The 18524-nt window shown below is 38.7% G+C and overlaps 1 protein-coding gene across 2 annotated transcripts in view; it reads left to right on the top strand.

Annotated features, from left to right (window-relative positions):
* Positions 1-17359, top strand: part of SRPX (sushi repeat containing protein X-linked) — a 138798-nt gene extending 121439 nt beyond the window's left edge. For both annotated transcript variants that reach the window (XM_043458060.1, XM_043458062.1), the window contains one exon: positions 16841-17359. In XM_043458060.1, coding sequence (XP_043313995.1) covers positions 16841-17024 — 184 coding nt within the window. In that variant the 3' untranslated portion in view covers positions 17025-17359. The remainder of the gene's footprint in view (positions 1-16840) is intronic.
* The last annotated feature ends 1165 nt before the right edge of the window (positions 17360-18524 follow it).

The following is an 18524-nucleotide window of genomic DNA, read 5'->3' on the forward strand; positions in this document are numbered from 1 at the left end:
TTTATCAGGAGACAGGTAAGGTGGTCTGATATTCCCATCTCTTGAAGAATTTTCCAGTCGGTTGTGATCCACACAAAGTCTTTATTTAGCCTAGTCAGTGAGCCAGAAGTTCTTTACCACTCCACCACCAGGAAAGCCTTTATATGTGTATACAGACACACAAACACATAACATCTTTATCCATACCTCTGTTGATGGAGACTTGGTTACTTCCATGTACTGGCTATTGTAAATAGTGCTGCTCTGACAATTGGGATGCACATATCTTTTCGAATTATGGTTTTCTCCAGATGAATGTCCAGGAGTGAGATTGCTGGTTCATATGTTAGTTTTATTTTTAGGTTTTAAAATTTTATTTATTTTACTTTTGGTTGCAGTGACTCTTCATTACTGCCCTGGCCTTCCCTAGTTGCAGTGAGGCGGGGGGTGGGGGGGGCAACATTTTGGTGTAGAGGCTTCTCATTACAGTGGCTTCTCGTGTTGTGGAGCACAGGCTGTAGGGTGGGCAGGCTTCAGTAGTTGTGGCATATGGGTTCAATAGTTGAGGTTCCTGGGCTCTGGAGCACAGGCTCAATAGTTGTGGCACTTGGGCTTAGTTGCTCAGCGGCATTCCATCTGTCTTTTGACCCACATGTTTGATTTATACCTGTCTCCTTGCAGAGAGTCTACCCCATCCGCACCAGGATCAAAAACTCAGAAGGCCAGGGATGGAAAATGATAAATAGGCCTGAATTCTCTTTAACTGGATGAAGGAGAAGCCTGCGAACATGCATAAGCTTTCATTTATTCATTTTTTGTTCTGCTGCTTTTGCCTCTAGTACCTCCCTAGGGGTGACACTTTTGAGATCAATACTAGATCAACATTTGCTACCTGGTAACTAGCACAGTGCCTGCTGCCATGTTGGTGCTAAGTAAGTAAATGACTCTAAATGGAATCAGCTTTACTATTTCCATGGGTGATAGTAGCCTTAAGAGTGTATTTAAAATTACTAACACTTCAATTAAGAAAACTTGAGAGGACTGTTGAGATCTGAAAATTTTTTATTGAAAATTCTCACAGTAAAAAAAAAAAATTCTCACATTAGGTTTTATGAATCTATTGCTCATTTAGCACTAACTGCTCATATGCTGTGTCAATGATTCTTTAAAAATCCGCTTGCATAATTTACTAAAGGGTTTTTTTCTGAATTGCAGATATGTTGAGAAAATCTGTATAATATCTTGATGATTTTTAAATTGTTTAAATTTGAAGGATTAAAAAAATCTGATTTACGAAAACATGTTGGAGCTATTGAAAACCTCTGTAGGCTAATGATGATGATTTAAACAATCAATAAGCAGCATAACTGAATTATGCAGTGCTTATCAAGCTTTATCCTGCCTCAGAATCTCCGGGAGGGCTATTAAACAGAGTGCAGGGCCCCACTCCCAGAGTTTCTGACTTACTTGGTCTGTGGTGGGGTGTGAAAACTTACATTCCTATCTAGTTTCCAGTTGTCGCTGATGCCACTGGTCTGGGGATCACAGTGAGTGAACCACTGCCTTGTGCCTTTACCAAAGGGGTCACAGTTTTGAAATGAAATGTCCTATTGTTTTCAATGTACAGTTCTTTCAACTTCTTGGTTAAGTTTACTCCTAGGTATTTATTCATATTCATAGAATTATAAAAGTGATTTTTCTATTTCTGATGCTTTCTTATTATTGTTGTTCAGTCACTCAGTCATGTCTGACACTTTGCAACTGCATGAATGGCAGGACACCAGACTTCCCTGTCCTTCACCATCTCCCAGAGTTTGCTCAAACTAATGTCCATTGAGCTGGTGATGCCATCCAGCCATCATCCTCTGTTGCCTCCTTCTCCTGCCCTTAATACTTCCCAACATCAAGGTCTTTTCCAGTGGGTCAGCTCTTTGCATCAGGTGGCCAAAGCGTTGGAACACCAGCTTCAGCATGTTGCTGAAGCTTCCAATGAATATTCAGGATTGATTTCCTTTAGGATTGACTGGTTTGATCTCTTTGTTGTCCAAGAGACTCTCAAGAGTCTTCTCCAGCACCGATTCTTCTGTGCTTAGTCTTCTTCATGGTCCAACTGTCACATCCGTACATGACTACTAGAAAAACCATAGCTTTGATATCTCTGTTTTTTAATATGCTGTCTAGGTTTGTCATGGCTTTTCTTCCAAAGAGCAAGCGTCTTTTAATTCCATGGCTGCAGTCACCATCCACAGTGATTTTGGAGCCCAATAAAATAAAGTCTGTCACTGTTTCCATTTTTTCCCCAACTAATTGCCATGAAGTCATATGACTGGATGCCATGATCTTAGTTTTTTGAATGTCAGGTTTTAAGTCAGGTTTTTCACTCTCCTCCTTCACCTTCTTCAAGAGGCTCTTTAGTTCCTAAGAGTGGTGTCTTCTGTGTATTTTCGTTATTAATATTACTCCCGGCAATATTGATTCTAGATTGTGCTTCAACGAGCCCGGCTTTTGCATATTGTACTCTGTATAGAAGTTAAGCACGGTGACAATATAGAGCCTTGACTTTCTTCTTGTCCAATTTTGAACCAGTCTGTTTTTGCATGTCAGATTCTAACTGTTGCTTCTTGACCAGCATACAGATTTCTCAGGATGCAGGTAAGGTGGTCTGTTATTGCCACCTCTTTCAGAACTTTCCAGTTTTGTGATTCAGATAGTCAAAGGCTTTAGCATAGTCAATGATGCAGATGTAGATATTTTTGTGGAATTCCCTTTCTTTTTCTATGATCCAACGGATATTGGCAAGTTGATCTCTAGTTCCTTTTCCTTTTCTAAATGCAGTTCTGGCAGTTCTCCATTCACGTGCTATTGAAGCCTAGCTTGAAGAATTTTGAATATTTACTTGCCAGCATGAGAAACGAGCACAATTGTTCAGTAGTTTGAACTTTCTTTGGCATTGCCTTTCTTTGGGAATGGAATGAAAACTGACATTTTTTATTCCTGTGGCCACTGCTAGTTTTCCAAATTTCCTGGCTTATTGAGTGCAGCACTTTGACAGCTTCCTCTTTTAGCATTTGTAATAGCTCAGCTCTAATTCCATCACCTCTACCAGCTTTGCTTGTAGTAATGCTTCCTAAGACCCTGGGCTCTGAGTGAGTGAGTGAGCTCACCATCTTGGTTATTCAGGTCATTAAGACCTTTTTTGTACAGTTCTTCTGTGTATTCTTGCCACCTCTTCTTACTGTCTTCTGCTTCTGTTAGAGTCATATTGTTTCTGTCCTAATTGTGCCCATTTTTGCAGGAAATATTCCCTTGATATCTGTAATTTTCTTCAAGAGATCTCTAGTCTTTCCCATTCTATTGTTTTCCTTTATTTCTTTGCATTGTTCATTTAATAAAGGTTTCTTATCTCTCCTTGCTATTCTTTGCAAGTCTGCATTCAGATGGGTATATCTTTGTTTTCTCCTTTGCCTTTTGCTTCTCTTCTTTCCTCAGCTATTTGTAAGGCCTCCCCACACAATCCTTTTGCCTTGTTGCATTTCTTTTTCTTGGGGATGCTTTTGGCCACCACCTCCTACACCATGTTTCGAACCTCTATCCATAGATCTTCTGTCACTCTATCAGATCTAATCCCTTGAATCTATTCAAAGGATTTGATAATCCCTGTATAATGATAAGGGATTTGATTTAGGTCATACCTAAATGACCTAAATTGGTTTTTCCTGCTTTCTTCAATTTAAGTCTGAATTTTACAATAAGGAGCTCATTATCTGAGTCACAGTCAGCTCCTGGACTTGTATTTGTCCAATATACTACTGTAGAAGAGTGGAGAAATGCCTCCAGAAAGAATGAAAAGGCTGAACCAAACCAGAAATGATGCCCAGTTGTGCATGTGTCTGGTGGTGAAAGTAAAGTCAGATACTGTAAAAAACCATATTGCATAGGAACTTGGAATGGTAGATCCATGAATCAAGGTAAATTGGAGGTAGTCAAACAGGAGATGGCAAGAGTGAACATCGACATTTTAGGACTCAGTGAACTAAAATGCATGAGAGTGGGTGAATTTAATTCAGAATAATGATTATATCTTACTGTGGGTAAGACTCCCTTAAGGAAATGGCGTAGCCCTCATAGTCAACAAAAGTGTCCAAAATGTAGTACTCTATTAGCCTTTGCCTGCTTCATTCTGTACTCCAAGGCCAAATTTGCCTGTTACTCAAGGTGTTTCTTGACTTCCTACTTTTGCATTCCATTCCCTTATAATGAAAAGGACATCTTTTTTGGGTGTTAGTTCTAGAAGGTCTTGTAGGTCTTCATAGAACCATTCAACTTCTTTAGCATTCATTACTGGTCGGGGCATAGACTTGGATTGCTGTGATATTGAATGGTTTGCCTTGGAAACCAACAGAGATCATTCTGTTGTTTTTGAGATTGCATCCAAGTACTGCATTTTGGACTCTTTTGTTGACTATGATGGCTACTCCATTTCTTCTCAGGGATTCTTGCCCACAGTAGTAGATAAAATGGTCATCTAAGTTAAATTCACACATTTCAGTCCATTTTAGTTTGCTGATTCTTAAAATGTCAATGTTCACTTTTTCTATCTCCTGTTGACCACTTCCAATTTGCCTTGATTAATACTTAGAATTTTTTATTTCCATTTTACTGAATGTATTTTTTTATTTCTCTTTGAGTCACTCATCCAGTAACACAGTTTAATTGCCATATTATTTGTAAATGTTTCTACTTTTCTTCTTATATTTGATTTCTAAGTTTGATACATTATGGTCTAAAAAGATCATATGATTTCAGCCATCTTGAGTTGATGAAGGCTTGGTTTATGGCCTAACATGATCTATCCTAGAGAATGTTCTGTGTGCACATGAGGAATATATATTCTGTTGCTTTGGATGGGATGTTCTGTATTTCTCTATTAAATCCACAGTTTAATGTGTTTAAGGCCGTTTTGTTATTGAACTTCTGTTTAGATGATCTATCCATTGTTGTAAGCTGGATATTATTGTCCTCGTATTTCTCCTTTTAGGTCTGTTAATGTGTTAATATTTGCCTTGTATGTTTAAGTGCTTCTATGCTGTTTATATATATAGATATACATCTATCTCTATATATATTTACAACCATTGTATCTTCTTTCTGGATTGCAGACTTTATCATTATGTATTGCCCTTCTTTAGCTGATAATAGTCTTATGTTAAAGTCTATTTTGTCTGATACAAGAAAAGTTATCCAGCTTTTGGTTTGCGCTTGCATAGAATATATTTGTCCATTCCTTCACGTTCAGCTTTTGTGTGCCTTCACATCTGAATTCAGTCCCTTGTAGGCAGCATATAGATAGGTCTTAACCCCCTGCCATTCAGCTACCCTTTCTTTTGATTAGATAATTTAGTCCACTTAAATTATTGATAGGTATAATCTTACTGACATTTTCGTAATTGTTTTACGTCTGTTTTATAGCTCCTCTGTTACATTCTTCTCTTGTTATCTTTGTGTGATTTAAAGAACCAGCAGTATGCTTAGATTCCTTTCTTGTTATTGTTTGTGTATCTACTGTAGTTTCCTGGTTTCTGGTCAACATGAGGTTTGTATATAACTTATGTTTATCATTTTTTTTATTTTGAAAACAACTTAAGTTTGAATACATTCTAAAGGACCACAAAAGAAAAATAGACTCATAGTCATAGAAAACAAACTTATGGTTACCAAAGAGGATAGTAGGGGATTGAGGGAGAGTGGAAAAAATTAGGAATTTCGGGTTAACATATACACACTAGTATAAAAGAGAAGTTACAAAGACCTCCTGTATAGCACTGTATATTCAGTAACCTATAGTGGAAAAGAATCTGATAAACAATATGCATATTTATATATAATCCTCACTTTGTTGCACACCTCAAACAAAATTGAAATTAACCACTTACATTTTACAATTGTTAAAATAGTATTTTTAAAGTTTTTAAATTGTAGACATATTAGTAACAGTAGTGGATATATAAAACTAGTATAAAGGTTTAAAGACAAAAGTAGTAAAATAACTATAATAACTAATTAAGAGATACACAGGATTAAAAGATAATAAATGGGACTTCAAAAACAAAACAAGTTCATTTAAATCATTTTTTTTAGATTCCACATATAAGTGATGTTACAGGATATTTGTCCTTTGTCTTTCTTCACTTGATATAATAATTTCTAATTCCATTCATGTTTCAAATGGCATTCTTTTTTTATAGTTAAGTAATCTTCCATTGTGTATATATTCTCCATCTTCTTTATGCATTCATTTGTTGACGAACACTTAGGTTGCTTCCATGTCTTGGCTGTTGTAAATAGTGCTTCTGTGAACATGTACATGAATGATTTCTTTTTTGTCTTATTGTAGCAGAGTTGCTTTACAGTGTTTTGTTAGGTATACAGCAAAGTGATTCAGTTATACATATATTCATTCTTTTTTAGATGGTTTTTTCATATAGGTTATCACAGAATATTGAGTAGATTTCCCTGTGCTATACATAGGTTCTTCTTGGTTATCAATAGAATATATAGTAGTGTATATATATAAATCCAAAGCTCTTCATTTATGCCTCCCCCCTCCATGTTTCCCCTTTGGTAACCATGTTTGTTTTCCATATCTGCAAGTCTATTTCTATGTTGTAAATAACTTCATTTGTATCATTTTTTAAAATTTAGATTCTACATGTCAATGATATATTTGTCTTTGTCTGACTTGCTTGATTTACTATGGCAATATTTTGGCCCATCCATGTTGTTACCAGTGACATTATTTCATTCCTTTTTTTATGGCTCGATATTTTTATGTGGCACATGTGTGTGTATGTATGCACACACACACATCTTTATGTATTCCTCTGTCGATGGAGATGTGGTTACTTTCATGTCCTGGCTATTGTAAATAGTGCTGCTATGAACATTGGCATGCACATATCTTTTTGAATTATGGTTTACTGCACATGTATGCCCAGGACTGGGATTGCTGGATCCATTGTTGCTATTGTTCAGTTTTAGTTTTTAAAAATGTTTTTATCTTTTGTTGCACTGGTGCTTCATTGCTCTGTGGGTGTTCTCTACTTGCAGTGAGTAGGGGGTACTCTCTAGTTGTGGTGCATAAGGTTCTCATTCCAGTGGCTTCTTTTGTTTTGGAGCACACACTCTATGGTTGGCAGGCTTCAGTAGTTACAGAACACAGGTTCAATAGTTGAGGTTCCTGGGCTGTGGAGCACAGGCTCAGTAGTTGTGACACACAGGCTTAGTTGCTCTGCGGCATTCCATCTGCCTTTTGACCCACCACGCTTTGACAGAGAGTCTGCACCATCCACGCCAGGATCAAAAACTCAGAAAGCCAGGGATATGGAACAATAAATAGGCCTGAATTCTCTTTAGTTGGAGGAGAAGCCTGCGAACACTCATAACCTTTTATTTATTCATTATTTGTCCTCCTGCATTAGCATCTAGTACCTAGCACAGTGCCTGGTGCCATGTTGGTGCTAAGTAAGTAAATGACTCTAAATGGAATCAGCTTTACTATTTGCAGGGGTGACAGTATCCTTTAAGAATATATTTGTAATTACCAACAGTCCAATTTAAAGATAAGAAACCTGAGAAGATTGTTGACATCTTATTGTTGACATTTTATTAACAATTTTCCCAGTAGGTTTCATGAAGCTATTGCTCATTTAGAAGTGTCAATGATTTTTTTTTATTTTCCATCTTTTTATTTGTGTTTATTGTATTTTTGCTACTTTTAATATATTTGCAGTATCTTAGACTATGTATTTGCAAATGACAGCTTGAGGAAATCTTTCCATATAATAACACATCCCAAGCAAAATTATCAAAAGTTGAAATGATAACTTGAAGACTTCAATGATTTTTTTTAAAAAACCTGTTGTAGAATTTACTAAAGGGTTTTTTTTCTGGATTGCAGATATATAGAGAGAATCTTTGTAAAATCTTGATGTGATTTTAAATTGTTTAAATTTGAAGGATAGAAAAATATGATTTAAGAAAACATCTCATTCAGGTTGTATCTGTTGGGGCTACTGTAAGACCTCTGTAGGCTAATTATGATGGTGTAAAAAGTAACAATATAAAGGAATTATACAGTGGTTCTCAAGCTTTGCCCTATCTCAGAATCTCCAGGAGAGCTGTTAAAACAGTGTGGGGCCCCTGCCCCAGAGTTTTCGATGGGCTAGGTCTATGGTGGGGCCTGAGAACTTGCATTTGCATTTCTAGGAAGTTTCCAGGTGTTGCTGATGCTGCTGGTCTGGGGATCACAGTGAGTGAACCACTGCCTGTGCTTTTACCAAAGGCTTCATAGTTTTGAAATGGAATGTCTATTGTTTTCAATGTACAGGTCCTTCAGATTCTTGGTAAAGTTTACTCTAGGTATTTATTGATTTTCATACAACTAGAAAAGTGATTTTTCTATTTCTGGTACTTTATTATTCTTGTTGTTCTTCATTCTCTCACTCGTGTCCAAATCGTTGTGACCCCCATTGACTGCAGCATGCCCGGCTTCTCCGTCTTTCACTCTTTCCCAGATTTGCTCAAACTCACATCCATTGGGTCAGTGATGCCATCCAACCATTTCATCATCTGTCACCCCATTCTCCTTCTTTCCTCAATCTTTCCCAGCTTCAGGGTCTTTTCCAAAGAGGTGATTCTTTCCATCTGGTGGCCACAGTATTGGAGCTTCAGCTTTAGCATCAGTCCTTCCAATAAATATTCAGGATTGATTTCCTTTAGGATTGACTGGTTTGACCTCTTTGCTGTCCAAGGGCTCTCAAGAGTCTCCACCACCACACTTCCAAAGCATCAGTTCTTCTTCGATCAACCTTCTTTATGGTCCACCTCTCACATCCATACATGATTACTGGAAAAGTGATAGCTTTCACTAAATGAACCTTTGTCGGCAAAATGATGTCTCTGCTTTTTAATACGCTGTCTCGGTTTGTCATAGCTTTTTTTTTTTCCCAAGGAGCAAGCGTATTTGATTTTTGAGGCTGCAGTCACCATACACAGTTATTTTGGAGCCCAAGAAAATAAAGTCTGTCACTGTTTCTACTTTTTCCCCTTCTATTTGCCATGAAGTGATGGGACCAAATGCCAGGATCTTAGTTTTTTGAATGTTGAATTTTAACCCAGCTTTTTCACTCTCCTCTTTCACTGTCAGCCAGTCTCTTTAGTTCCTCTTTGCTTTCTGACATTAGGGTGGTGTTACCTCAGGTTATTGATCTTTCTCGTGGCAATCTCGATATCAGCTTGAGCTTCATCTAGCCGGGCATTTTGCATGATGTACTCTGCATAGAAGTTAAATAAGCAGAGTGACAATATATAGCCTTGATGTATTCCTTTCCAATTTTGAACCAGTCCATTGTTCCATGTCTGGTTCTAATCATTGCTTCTTGACCTGCATACAGGTTTCTCAGGAGGCAGGCACAATGATCTGGTATTCCCATCTCTCTGAGAATTTTCCCCCAGTTTGTTGTGATCCACACAGTCAAAGGCTTAGAATAGTCAATGAAGCAAAAGTAGATGTTTTTCTTGAATCCCCTTGGTTTTTGTATGATCCAAGAGATGTTGGAAATTTGATATCTTGTCCTCTTTGTTTTCTAAAGAAAGCTTCTATGTCTGGAAGTTCATGGTTCACATACTGTGGCAGCCTAGCTTGAAGGATTTTCAGCATTATCTTGCTAGCATATGAAACGAGTGCAGTTGGACGGTAGTTTGAACATTCTTTGGCATTGCCCAAATTTTGGATTAGAAGGAAAACTGACCTTTTGCAGTCCTATGATCACTGCTGAGTTTTCCAAATTTGCTGGCATATTGAGTGCGGCACTTTCACAGCATCATCATTTGAAATAGCTCAACTGGAATTCCATCACATCCACTAGCTTTATTCGTAGTAATGATTCCAACAGCCCACTGGACTTCACAGTCCAGGATGTCTGGCTCTAGGGTAAGTGATCACACCCTTGTGGTTATCTGGGTCATTAAGACCTTTTTTGTACAGTTCTTCTGTGTATCCTTGCCATCTCTTCTTAATATTTTCTGCTTCTCTAATGTCCATACCGTTTCTGTCCTTTATTGTGCCCATCTTTGTATGAAATGTTCCCCTGGTATCTCTAATTTTCTTGAAGAGATCTCTAGTCTTTCCTGCTCTATTCTTTTCCTGTATTTCTTTGCAGTGTTAGTTTAAGAAGGTTTTTTTTTTTTTTTAATCTCTCCTAACTATTATTTGGAGCTCTGCTTTCAGATGGGTATATCGTTCATTTTCTCCTTTGCCTTTTGCTTGTCTTCCTTTCAAAGCTATTTTTAAGGCCTCCTCATGAGACCATTTTGCCTTGTTACATATCTTTACTGGAGGATAGTTTTGGTCACTGCCTCGTGTACAATGTTATGAACATCCATTCACAGTTCTTCAGGCAATCTGTCTACCAGATCTAATCCCTTGAATCTGTCACTTCCACTGTAAGGGATTTGATTTAGGTCATACCTGAATGGCCTAGTGGTTTTCCTGTCTTTCTTCAATTTAAGTCTGTATTTTGCAGTAAGCAACTCATGATCTGAGCCACAGTCAGTTCTTTGTCTTGATTTTCGTACAATATACTACTGGAGAAAAGCGGAGAAATAGCTCTAGAAGAAATTAAAAGGCTGAGCCAAAGTGGAAACAATGCCCAGTTGTGGATGTGTCTGGGGCTGAAAGTAAAGTCGGATGCAGTAAAGAACCATATTGCATAGGAACCTGGAATGTTAGTTCCATGAATCGTCGTAAATTTAACGTGGTCAAACAGGAGGTGGCAAGACTGCACATCAACTTTTTAGGAATCAGTGATCTAAACTGGATGAGGATGGGCAATTTATATCAAATGACCACCATATCTACTGTTGGAAAGACTTTAAGATTTCTTATTAGTGTATAGAAATGCCTGAGATTTTCGTATATCCATTTTGTATCCAGAAGCTTTACTGAATTTGGTTTATTAATCTAACAGTATTTTGATGGAGTCTTTAGGGTTTTCTATATATAACATCATGAAATCCAGAAATACTGAGAGTTTTATTTTCCAATTTGGATGTCTTTTTTCTCTTTTTGTTGTGTACCAAGTCTGGCTAGGGCTAACAATAGCATGTTGAATCCAAGTGGCAAGAATGGGCATCCTTGTCTTGTTTCTGATCTTAGACGAAAAGCTTTTAGCTTTTTACCATCAAGTATAAACTTAGCTGTGGCCTTGTTTATATATGGGCTTTATGATGTCAAGGTTTGTTCCCACTATGCCCACATTGTTTAGAAAGTTTTTATCGTAAATGGAAGGTGAGTTTTGTCAAATACTTTTTCTGAAACTATTGGGATTATATGATTTTTAGCATTCATTTTATTAATATGGCATAACATGATGATTGGTAGATGTTGAATCATCTTTGCGTCTTGGAAATATAAATTTATGTTGAATTGTTTTATAAATGTTGAGTATATTTGCATTTGCGTTCACCAGGGATGTTGGCATGTAATTTTCTGGTGTCCTTGTCTGGTTTGGGTTACCAGAGAATGGTGACCTTATAAAGTGAGTTTTAACCTCCTCTCCTAGTTTTTGGAAGAGTTTGAAAAGAATTAGTATTACTTCTTCTTTGAATGAAGGTAGAATTCAGTTGTGCAACCATCTGGTCCTGGACTTTTATTTGTTGGGAGGTTTTTGATTAGTGATTCAATCTTCTTAATAGTAATTTGTTAATAGTTTCTATTTGTTCATAATTCAGTCTTGGAGGGTTGTATTTTTCTAGGAATTTATCCACTACTTCTCGGCTGTCAAATTTCTTGGCATATAAATTTTCACAGTAGTCTCTTGTTCTTTGCATATCTGTGGTATCAGTTATGAGTCTCCTCTTTCATTTCTGATTTATGTTTGAATCCAAACTGTCCCAGTGGGTCTATTAAGGGTTTTATGAATTTTACCTTTGTAAAGACCCACTTCTTGTTGCAGTGGTCTTTTCTATTGTCTTTTTTGTCTCTCCATTTATTTCTTCTCTGATCCTTATTATTTCCTAACTTTGGTTCTTTCTAGTTGTTTCAGATGTCAAGTTAGGTTTCTTTTGAGATGTTTGTTTTGATAAGTATTTATTGCCCTGAACTTCTCTCTCAGAACTGCTTTTGCTACATTTCATAAGTTATAGAATGTTTTATTTCCATTTTCATTTGACTAAATGTATTTTATTTCTATTTGAGTCACTTGTTGTCCACTAAAACACTGTTTAGTTGCCACATTATTTGTAAATGTTTCTATTCTTCTTATATTTGATTTTCTAAGTTTGATACATTATGATCAAAAAAGATGCTGGCTATGATTTTAATCATCTTGATTAAGGATCTATGCTGTACAATGTTCCATATGCACATGAAGAATAGATATTCTCTTGCTTTGGATGGGATGTTGTGTATTTCTCTATGAAATCCACAGTTTAATGTGTTTAAGGCTGTTCTGTTACTGAGCTTCCGTCTGGATATCTGTCCATTGTTGTAAGCTGCATATAAATGTCCCCTACTATCAGGGTCCTTGTACTTCTCCTTTTACGTCTGTTAATATTTGCTGTATATATATACACACACACACACACACACACATATATATATATACACATATATATATTTAAGTGTTGCTATGCTGGTTATATACATTTACAAATGTATAAATTCCATCCTCTCTCCTGGAATCAAACCGATGACCCCTGCATTGGGAACCAAACTCCTAACCACTACACCACCTAGGACTTCCCAAACATTAAGCTCCTTCTTTCATCCTTGCTCTGAGAAACAGAGGTATAAAACTAAAGAAGCTGCTTTGAATGATGGCTGACAGTATAGAGGGCAGGACAAGGTTGGGTAATAGAAATCTCCTTGCATTTGGAATTGTAATTACCTATTCTTGGACTGTGCTGTCCTGGAACACAAGGTTGGGTTAGTATGTTTTCATTGTTAGGAAAGATTTGGTGGACTTAAGAGACACAGAACCAGTTTCATGGGTGTGTGACCTATGCAACCACACAGGTCTCCACACTGAAAAGGGTCTTGTTTTTGGTGTAATGGTATGATGTTACCATCTTGACCTTGTTAATTTTTTCTGGCTTCCATTTCAACCTAAGTTTTTATTTGGCCTAAGTTTTTGTGACAGTTGTCTTTTTTATATTTAAATTTTAGTAAAATACAGTTGATTTACAATGTTGTGTGTTTCAGGTATACAGAAAAGTGATTCACTTACACATATGTATAAAAATATAAATATATATTTATTCAAGGAATATTTTCTCATACAGGTTATCACAGAATATTGAGTAGAGATTTCTGTGCTATACAGTAGGTCCGTGTTGGTTATCTATCTATCCTATATGTTTCTCTATTTTTATATAGAAGAACATATATATTCCTCTGTTTCTTCATTTTAGTTGGCTCTCTGTTGGTTTCTATGCATTAGTTGCAACGGGCACTTCTAGTCTTGAAGGACTGGCCCCAGGTAGGAGATGAACCCTAGTTTCTCTCGCAAACCTTTGTGATTGTCCAAGGAGCTTATTTTATTTTCAGTAGTTCCCAATGTTTGAGGGTGTGCCAAGACTTGATAATGCTCCAAAGGAGAGGATCAGTGAGCACCTAGATTGGAAGGCAGACCTGCAGGCAGCAGCTTTTGAAGTATGCAGACACAGTCCTGAGGGACTGCAAGCAAAAGGCCCTGTTGGCCACCAGAGTCATGGGGGTGGAAGGGTGGTAGAAGGTACCTGCTGGCTTTAGTAAGGCAGAAAGAACACAGGAAAATGTCTATCCTTGGTGGACCATGGAGGTGGCAGTCGGCCAGAAAAAGAGGTAAGAGATGGTTTCTGCTGGCTTTCACCCAGTAGAGGGAGTTTGAAAATTGCTCACACCAAAAAAAAAAAGAAAGAAAGAAAGAAAATTGCTCACACCAACATACCCCTGGCCCCTCAGTCTGCTTACTTAAGATTATCAAATGAGCCTATTCACATAAAGTGTGGGTACTTTTAAATGGATGCTTCTACACTGTGTCTTGGGGTGCATTAGTCTTCCCTTCAAGAACTGTTTGAGTTTGTGACAGCTCAGCAGCTCTCGTGGGTATGAGCCCCACTGGTTTGGAGAGGTATTTGGGGGGTTGTCTCTCTGCGTCAGGTCTTAAATGCTGGAGAACCTGCTGTGGGAGAAGAACTGTCTACTGCTCAGGGGGAAACTCCAGGTTATGAGTGCCCTCCTGACTGCTGGTCCCCACACATGGGTGGGGGCTGTGACTGGAGATATTGCTGGGGTTTTGGCCAAGATTGTCTCTCAGCCTTTTATACCTACTTTGATGTGATTTCCTTCTCATTTTCCTGATATGCAAAAGTCACTCTCCTAGTTTTTAGGTTTTTTTCCTGGGGAAACTGCTCCTTATGTAGATTTGGTGTGTCAGTGGGAAGAGGTAAGTTCAGACTCTTCCTACACTAGGATTTTGAACTGAAACCTCCCTTAGTGTTTTGTCTAGTTCTCTAGAACTTGCTCTGAAATTCATATCAACCCAATATTTGAGTAACTCTGGAATATTGCTGGTACCATCCCTCATCCTGTAGGATGTCTTACCTCCAAAATGTCGGTGGTTTCCTAGCCATGGTGGGATGCATTTCTATACCTGTTGGTAGCCTGCTGATCTGACCCATGGCAGTTTTCCCTCTTAATATTCTGTGTCAATCAAGGCACAAGGCCCACAGGATGAAAGTGTGTGGTAGCAGCAGATGGTGGCACCATGGGGGATTTCTGTCCTAACTTAAGTACTGTAACAGCAAATACTCCAATTCTATATTGGTCACCCTTTGCCATCAGCTCCAGCCACCACAACAGTGCCTAGTTCCTACAACAGTGCCTAGTTCCTTTTTCCTTCCAAACGTACTTCTCTCTTGTTTCCTATTCTGTTCTTCTTTTTAAATCTCCCTTTACTGTTAGCAATTTAGCTACTATGTGTACCTATATACCTATGTGCATGTATGGGGAGATAAAGACAGGTAGGTGTGTATCACTTGTGTCCAACTTTTTGAGACCCTATGGACTGTAGCCCCCCAGCCTCCTCTGTCCATGGAATTGTCCAGGCAAGAATAACTGGAGTGGGTTGCTATTTCCATCTCCAGGGGATCTTCCTGACCCAGGGATCGAACCTGTGTTTCTTACATCTCTTGCATTGGCAGGTGTGTTCTTTACAACTAGCATCACCTGGGAAACCCCTAATTAGTCTTCTTTTTAAAGATGCAGAGAAGTTTAGTTCTCCATTCTAACATCACTTTCATGCTCAAGATTTAAATGTTCCCAAACTCATTAATGCACTTCTTGAGGTCATCTACTCCCAAGTTCCCCTCTTACCACCACGAGAAACCATGGGAGATATGGTAATGCTGTCTTTTATTTCTACTCACTAGAAGTGGACAGAGCAGCCTGGCAGGCCACAGTCCATGGGGCCGCAAATAGTCGAACATGACTAAGCAACACACACACACACACAAGTGGATGAACAATTTAGTTTCCCACTGGGGTAAAATAGAAATTATTCTCATCTCTCCTGCAACTCACTATTAAAAGCCAGAATAGGGACTTCCCTGGTGGTCCAGTGGTTAGGACTCTGTACTTCCACTGCAGGGAGCACAGGTTCAGTCCCTGGTTGGTGAACGGAGATCCTGTATGGCTCAGCCAAAAAAAAAAAAAGACAATAAAGTATAGTCAGCTCAGATTTTGAATAATGATTTTTTTCCTTAATCTATTTGTTTGCGGGAAAAAAATAGTCACTTTAAACCCATATGGCAGAATACTCTATCTTGAGATTGTGTGTGAGACAGTCTCTTCTCCAGATTTTGTTGTGTAGCTGAGTGGGCTCGTCCCCCCACCCCAAACTCATCTCTTTGTTTGCTTTCCCTGGCTTTTTTCATCTAAACAGGTTTCTAATGAAATACATTATTTTATACATTTGAAATTCTAATGGGGTAGAACAGAAAAAACAGGCCCTTGAAACCACTTCAAATGCTTTTTGAAATTACTTGATGTATTAAAAAAAAAAAAACTAATCAACCAAATGAATAAAACTAGGGTGAAGAGCAAGTTCTGTCCTGTCTTATGCAGTTGTGAGCTAGATGGGCCACAGCTGGAATGTTTGGAACATAATTTCAATTAGCTTCACCTAGACTTGGCAACTACACCACCACCAGGCCAGGATTGTTCAACCACGGCATTGTGGACATTTTCGTGAGTAGTGGGCTGTTCTGTGCATTGTAGGATGGCAGGCAGCAGCCCTGGCTTCCTACCATTAGAGGCCAGTTGCACCCATCACACATGGTGAACACCAAAGCTGTTCATACAGAACCTAATGTCCCCTGGGGGCCAAAATCACCCCTGCTGATAACCAGTGGCTCTAGTGCATCTATGATTGTGCAAACCTCATCTGCAAATAGGGGTTGACGCCAATATAATACAAAAAATTGTTAGCATTGTTGAACATGCCTTAAAGCAACTATTGGCACATAGCACCATTGCAGGTCTAAAGTCTTCCTGCCCATTACAGTCTAAAGCTGTCCTACGCAACCTGTCGAGTGAATGCAGCTTCTAATTCAGTAGGTTGGGTGGGGGGTGGTGCCTGGGATTCTCCATTGTTAACAAGTTCCCATGCAATGTACCACACTTTGAGAGGTAAAGACCTAAAGGATAATTCAGTCCTTTGTGATATTAAGCCTTTCTGCACACACAGGTTCACTCTAGGACTCTAGTTGGTTCACCAGTCCTTGGGAAGACAATTCTGACCTAGTCTTCTCTTTGTCCTAGGCTGTTGCTGCGAATTCCACTCTATTCCTTCAGCATAGTGGTACTGGATAAACATGGCGTGGACAAGGAGCGCTACGTCTCCCTGGTGACGCCTGTGGCCCTCTTCAACCTGATCGACACTTTCCCCCTGAGAAAAGAGGAGATGGTCCTGCAAGCAGAAATGGGCCAAACCTGTAACACCTGATGGGCTGTGGTTTCTCTCAGTGTGCCTCTTCTCGCTACATCGAGCTACACGCACAGAAAGGCCTGAAATATATCCTTGATGTACAGATTTTTATTTGTAATTTTTAAAGTCTATTTTATTATTATAAGCTTTCTTGGCACTTAAAAATTTTACACTGCTTTTTGTACTTTGTACCAAAAACTGAATATACTTACTCTCTTAATTCCATCATGGCTGGTTACTTTGGTAAACTAGAAACTACAACTATATACAGGCTTCCCATGCATTTATACAGTGTGACAAGTACGTATCTTCTGTTTTATATAAAACTTACTAATAAAATATTTTAGAGCAAATGCACTAAAAATCATTTTTTTCCCAAGCAGTAGCCATACTTGCTCAGTGTAGTCACAGGTCTTCAGACTGCAATTATGGGTGTTTTACGAATGGAAAAATTAGTCTCAGGAGGAGTTCAGTTGAGCTGAGAGAGCTGAACTTTCAAGTGTCAGAGGAGCCCCTAAAGCAACAAGCTGGCAATGAAAGAGGTAAGACTTTTGTCACTGTGCTGCTATAAGCAAGAAGCTAAAACTGGAGCTTCCATCTTCTATGTTTCCATCTGCAGTCTCTCCAGTGGACCAGTGTTGACCAGATGAAAGCTCAGGTGGGTCACAAAGACATGAGGTTGTCACACTGTTGAGGGAGACCCAGCTCTGGGAGCTTTATGGACGCTGGGGTCATGGAAGGACGAGCAGCTAGGAGTGGGAAAGTACTGGATCCTGAATTGGAGGAAAAATGTCTCCCAGCTTCTCTCCCTTCCTCCTGTAAGGCCCCAGGAGAGGAACGTGGAGACCTCTGCTCAAGGCCTCAGAGACCTAGGAATGAAGTCATTTATGTGATAGGACACTTCGTCCTTGACTACAGTTCCAGCCACTGGCTGTGATTCATTATTCACACCACCAGTCTGTGTGGGCAAGCAGCTTTCCCTCATGAGGCCTTCCAAGGGAAGTATTTGCCTAAGGTCAGGCCTGAAAAACCATACTTTTAAAACTAGGAGTTGGACTCTCTCAACTCTCATAAGCAAACCCTGATCCAAACTGACATTCTGAAACTGAAGGGAAGATTTCAATCAGTCAATTCCTGAACAACTAACTAAATCAATGACGGAGAGTCCAAATTCCAACCTGGAGGTTTAAACTTAGAAGCAGATTTGACACTTTTGAACATTCGACAGTGATGGCTATCCGGTGAATAGGTTTATATTTCATTTACAAATGATTTTTCCCCTAGTAGCTGCTCTTTGACCTCTGTCTTCCTCAGATATATCTATCAGATAAAAGGTCAACGACATGATTGGGAAAGGAAGATTAACCAATGGCGAGTATGTGAAGCCATGACCATTTCAAAAGATCACTTGTCACAATTCAGTAAATGTATCAGCCCACATTAAAGCTCTCCTGTCTCCTATTAAAGCCAGCCTGTGCCCCATACCTGAACGATCCAAGGCTTGAAGATGGGCTGATT

Source organism: Cervus canadensis, chromosome X, assembly GCF_019320065.1.
Source record: "Cervus canadensis isolate Bull #8, Minnesota chromosome X, ASM1932006v1, whole genome shotgun sequence".
In the NCBI taxonomy this organism is placed as follows: Eukaryota; Metazoa; Chordata; class Mammalia; order Artiodactyla; family Cervidae; genus Cervus; species Cervus canadensis.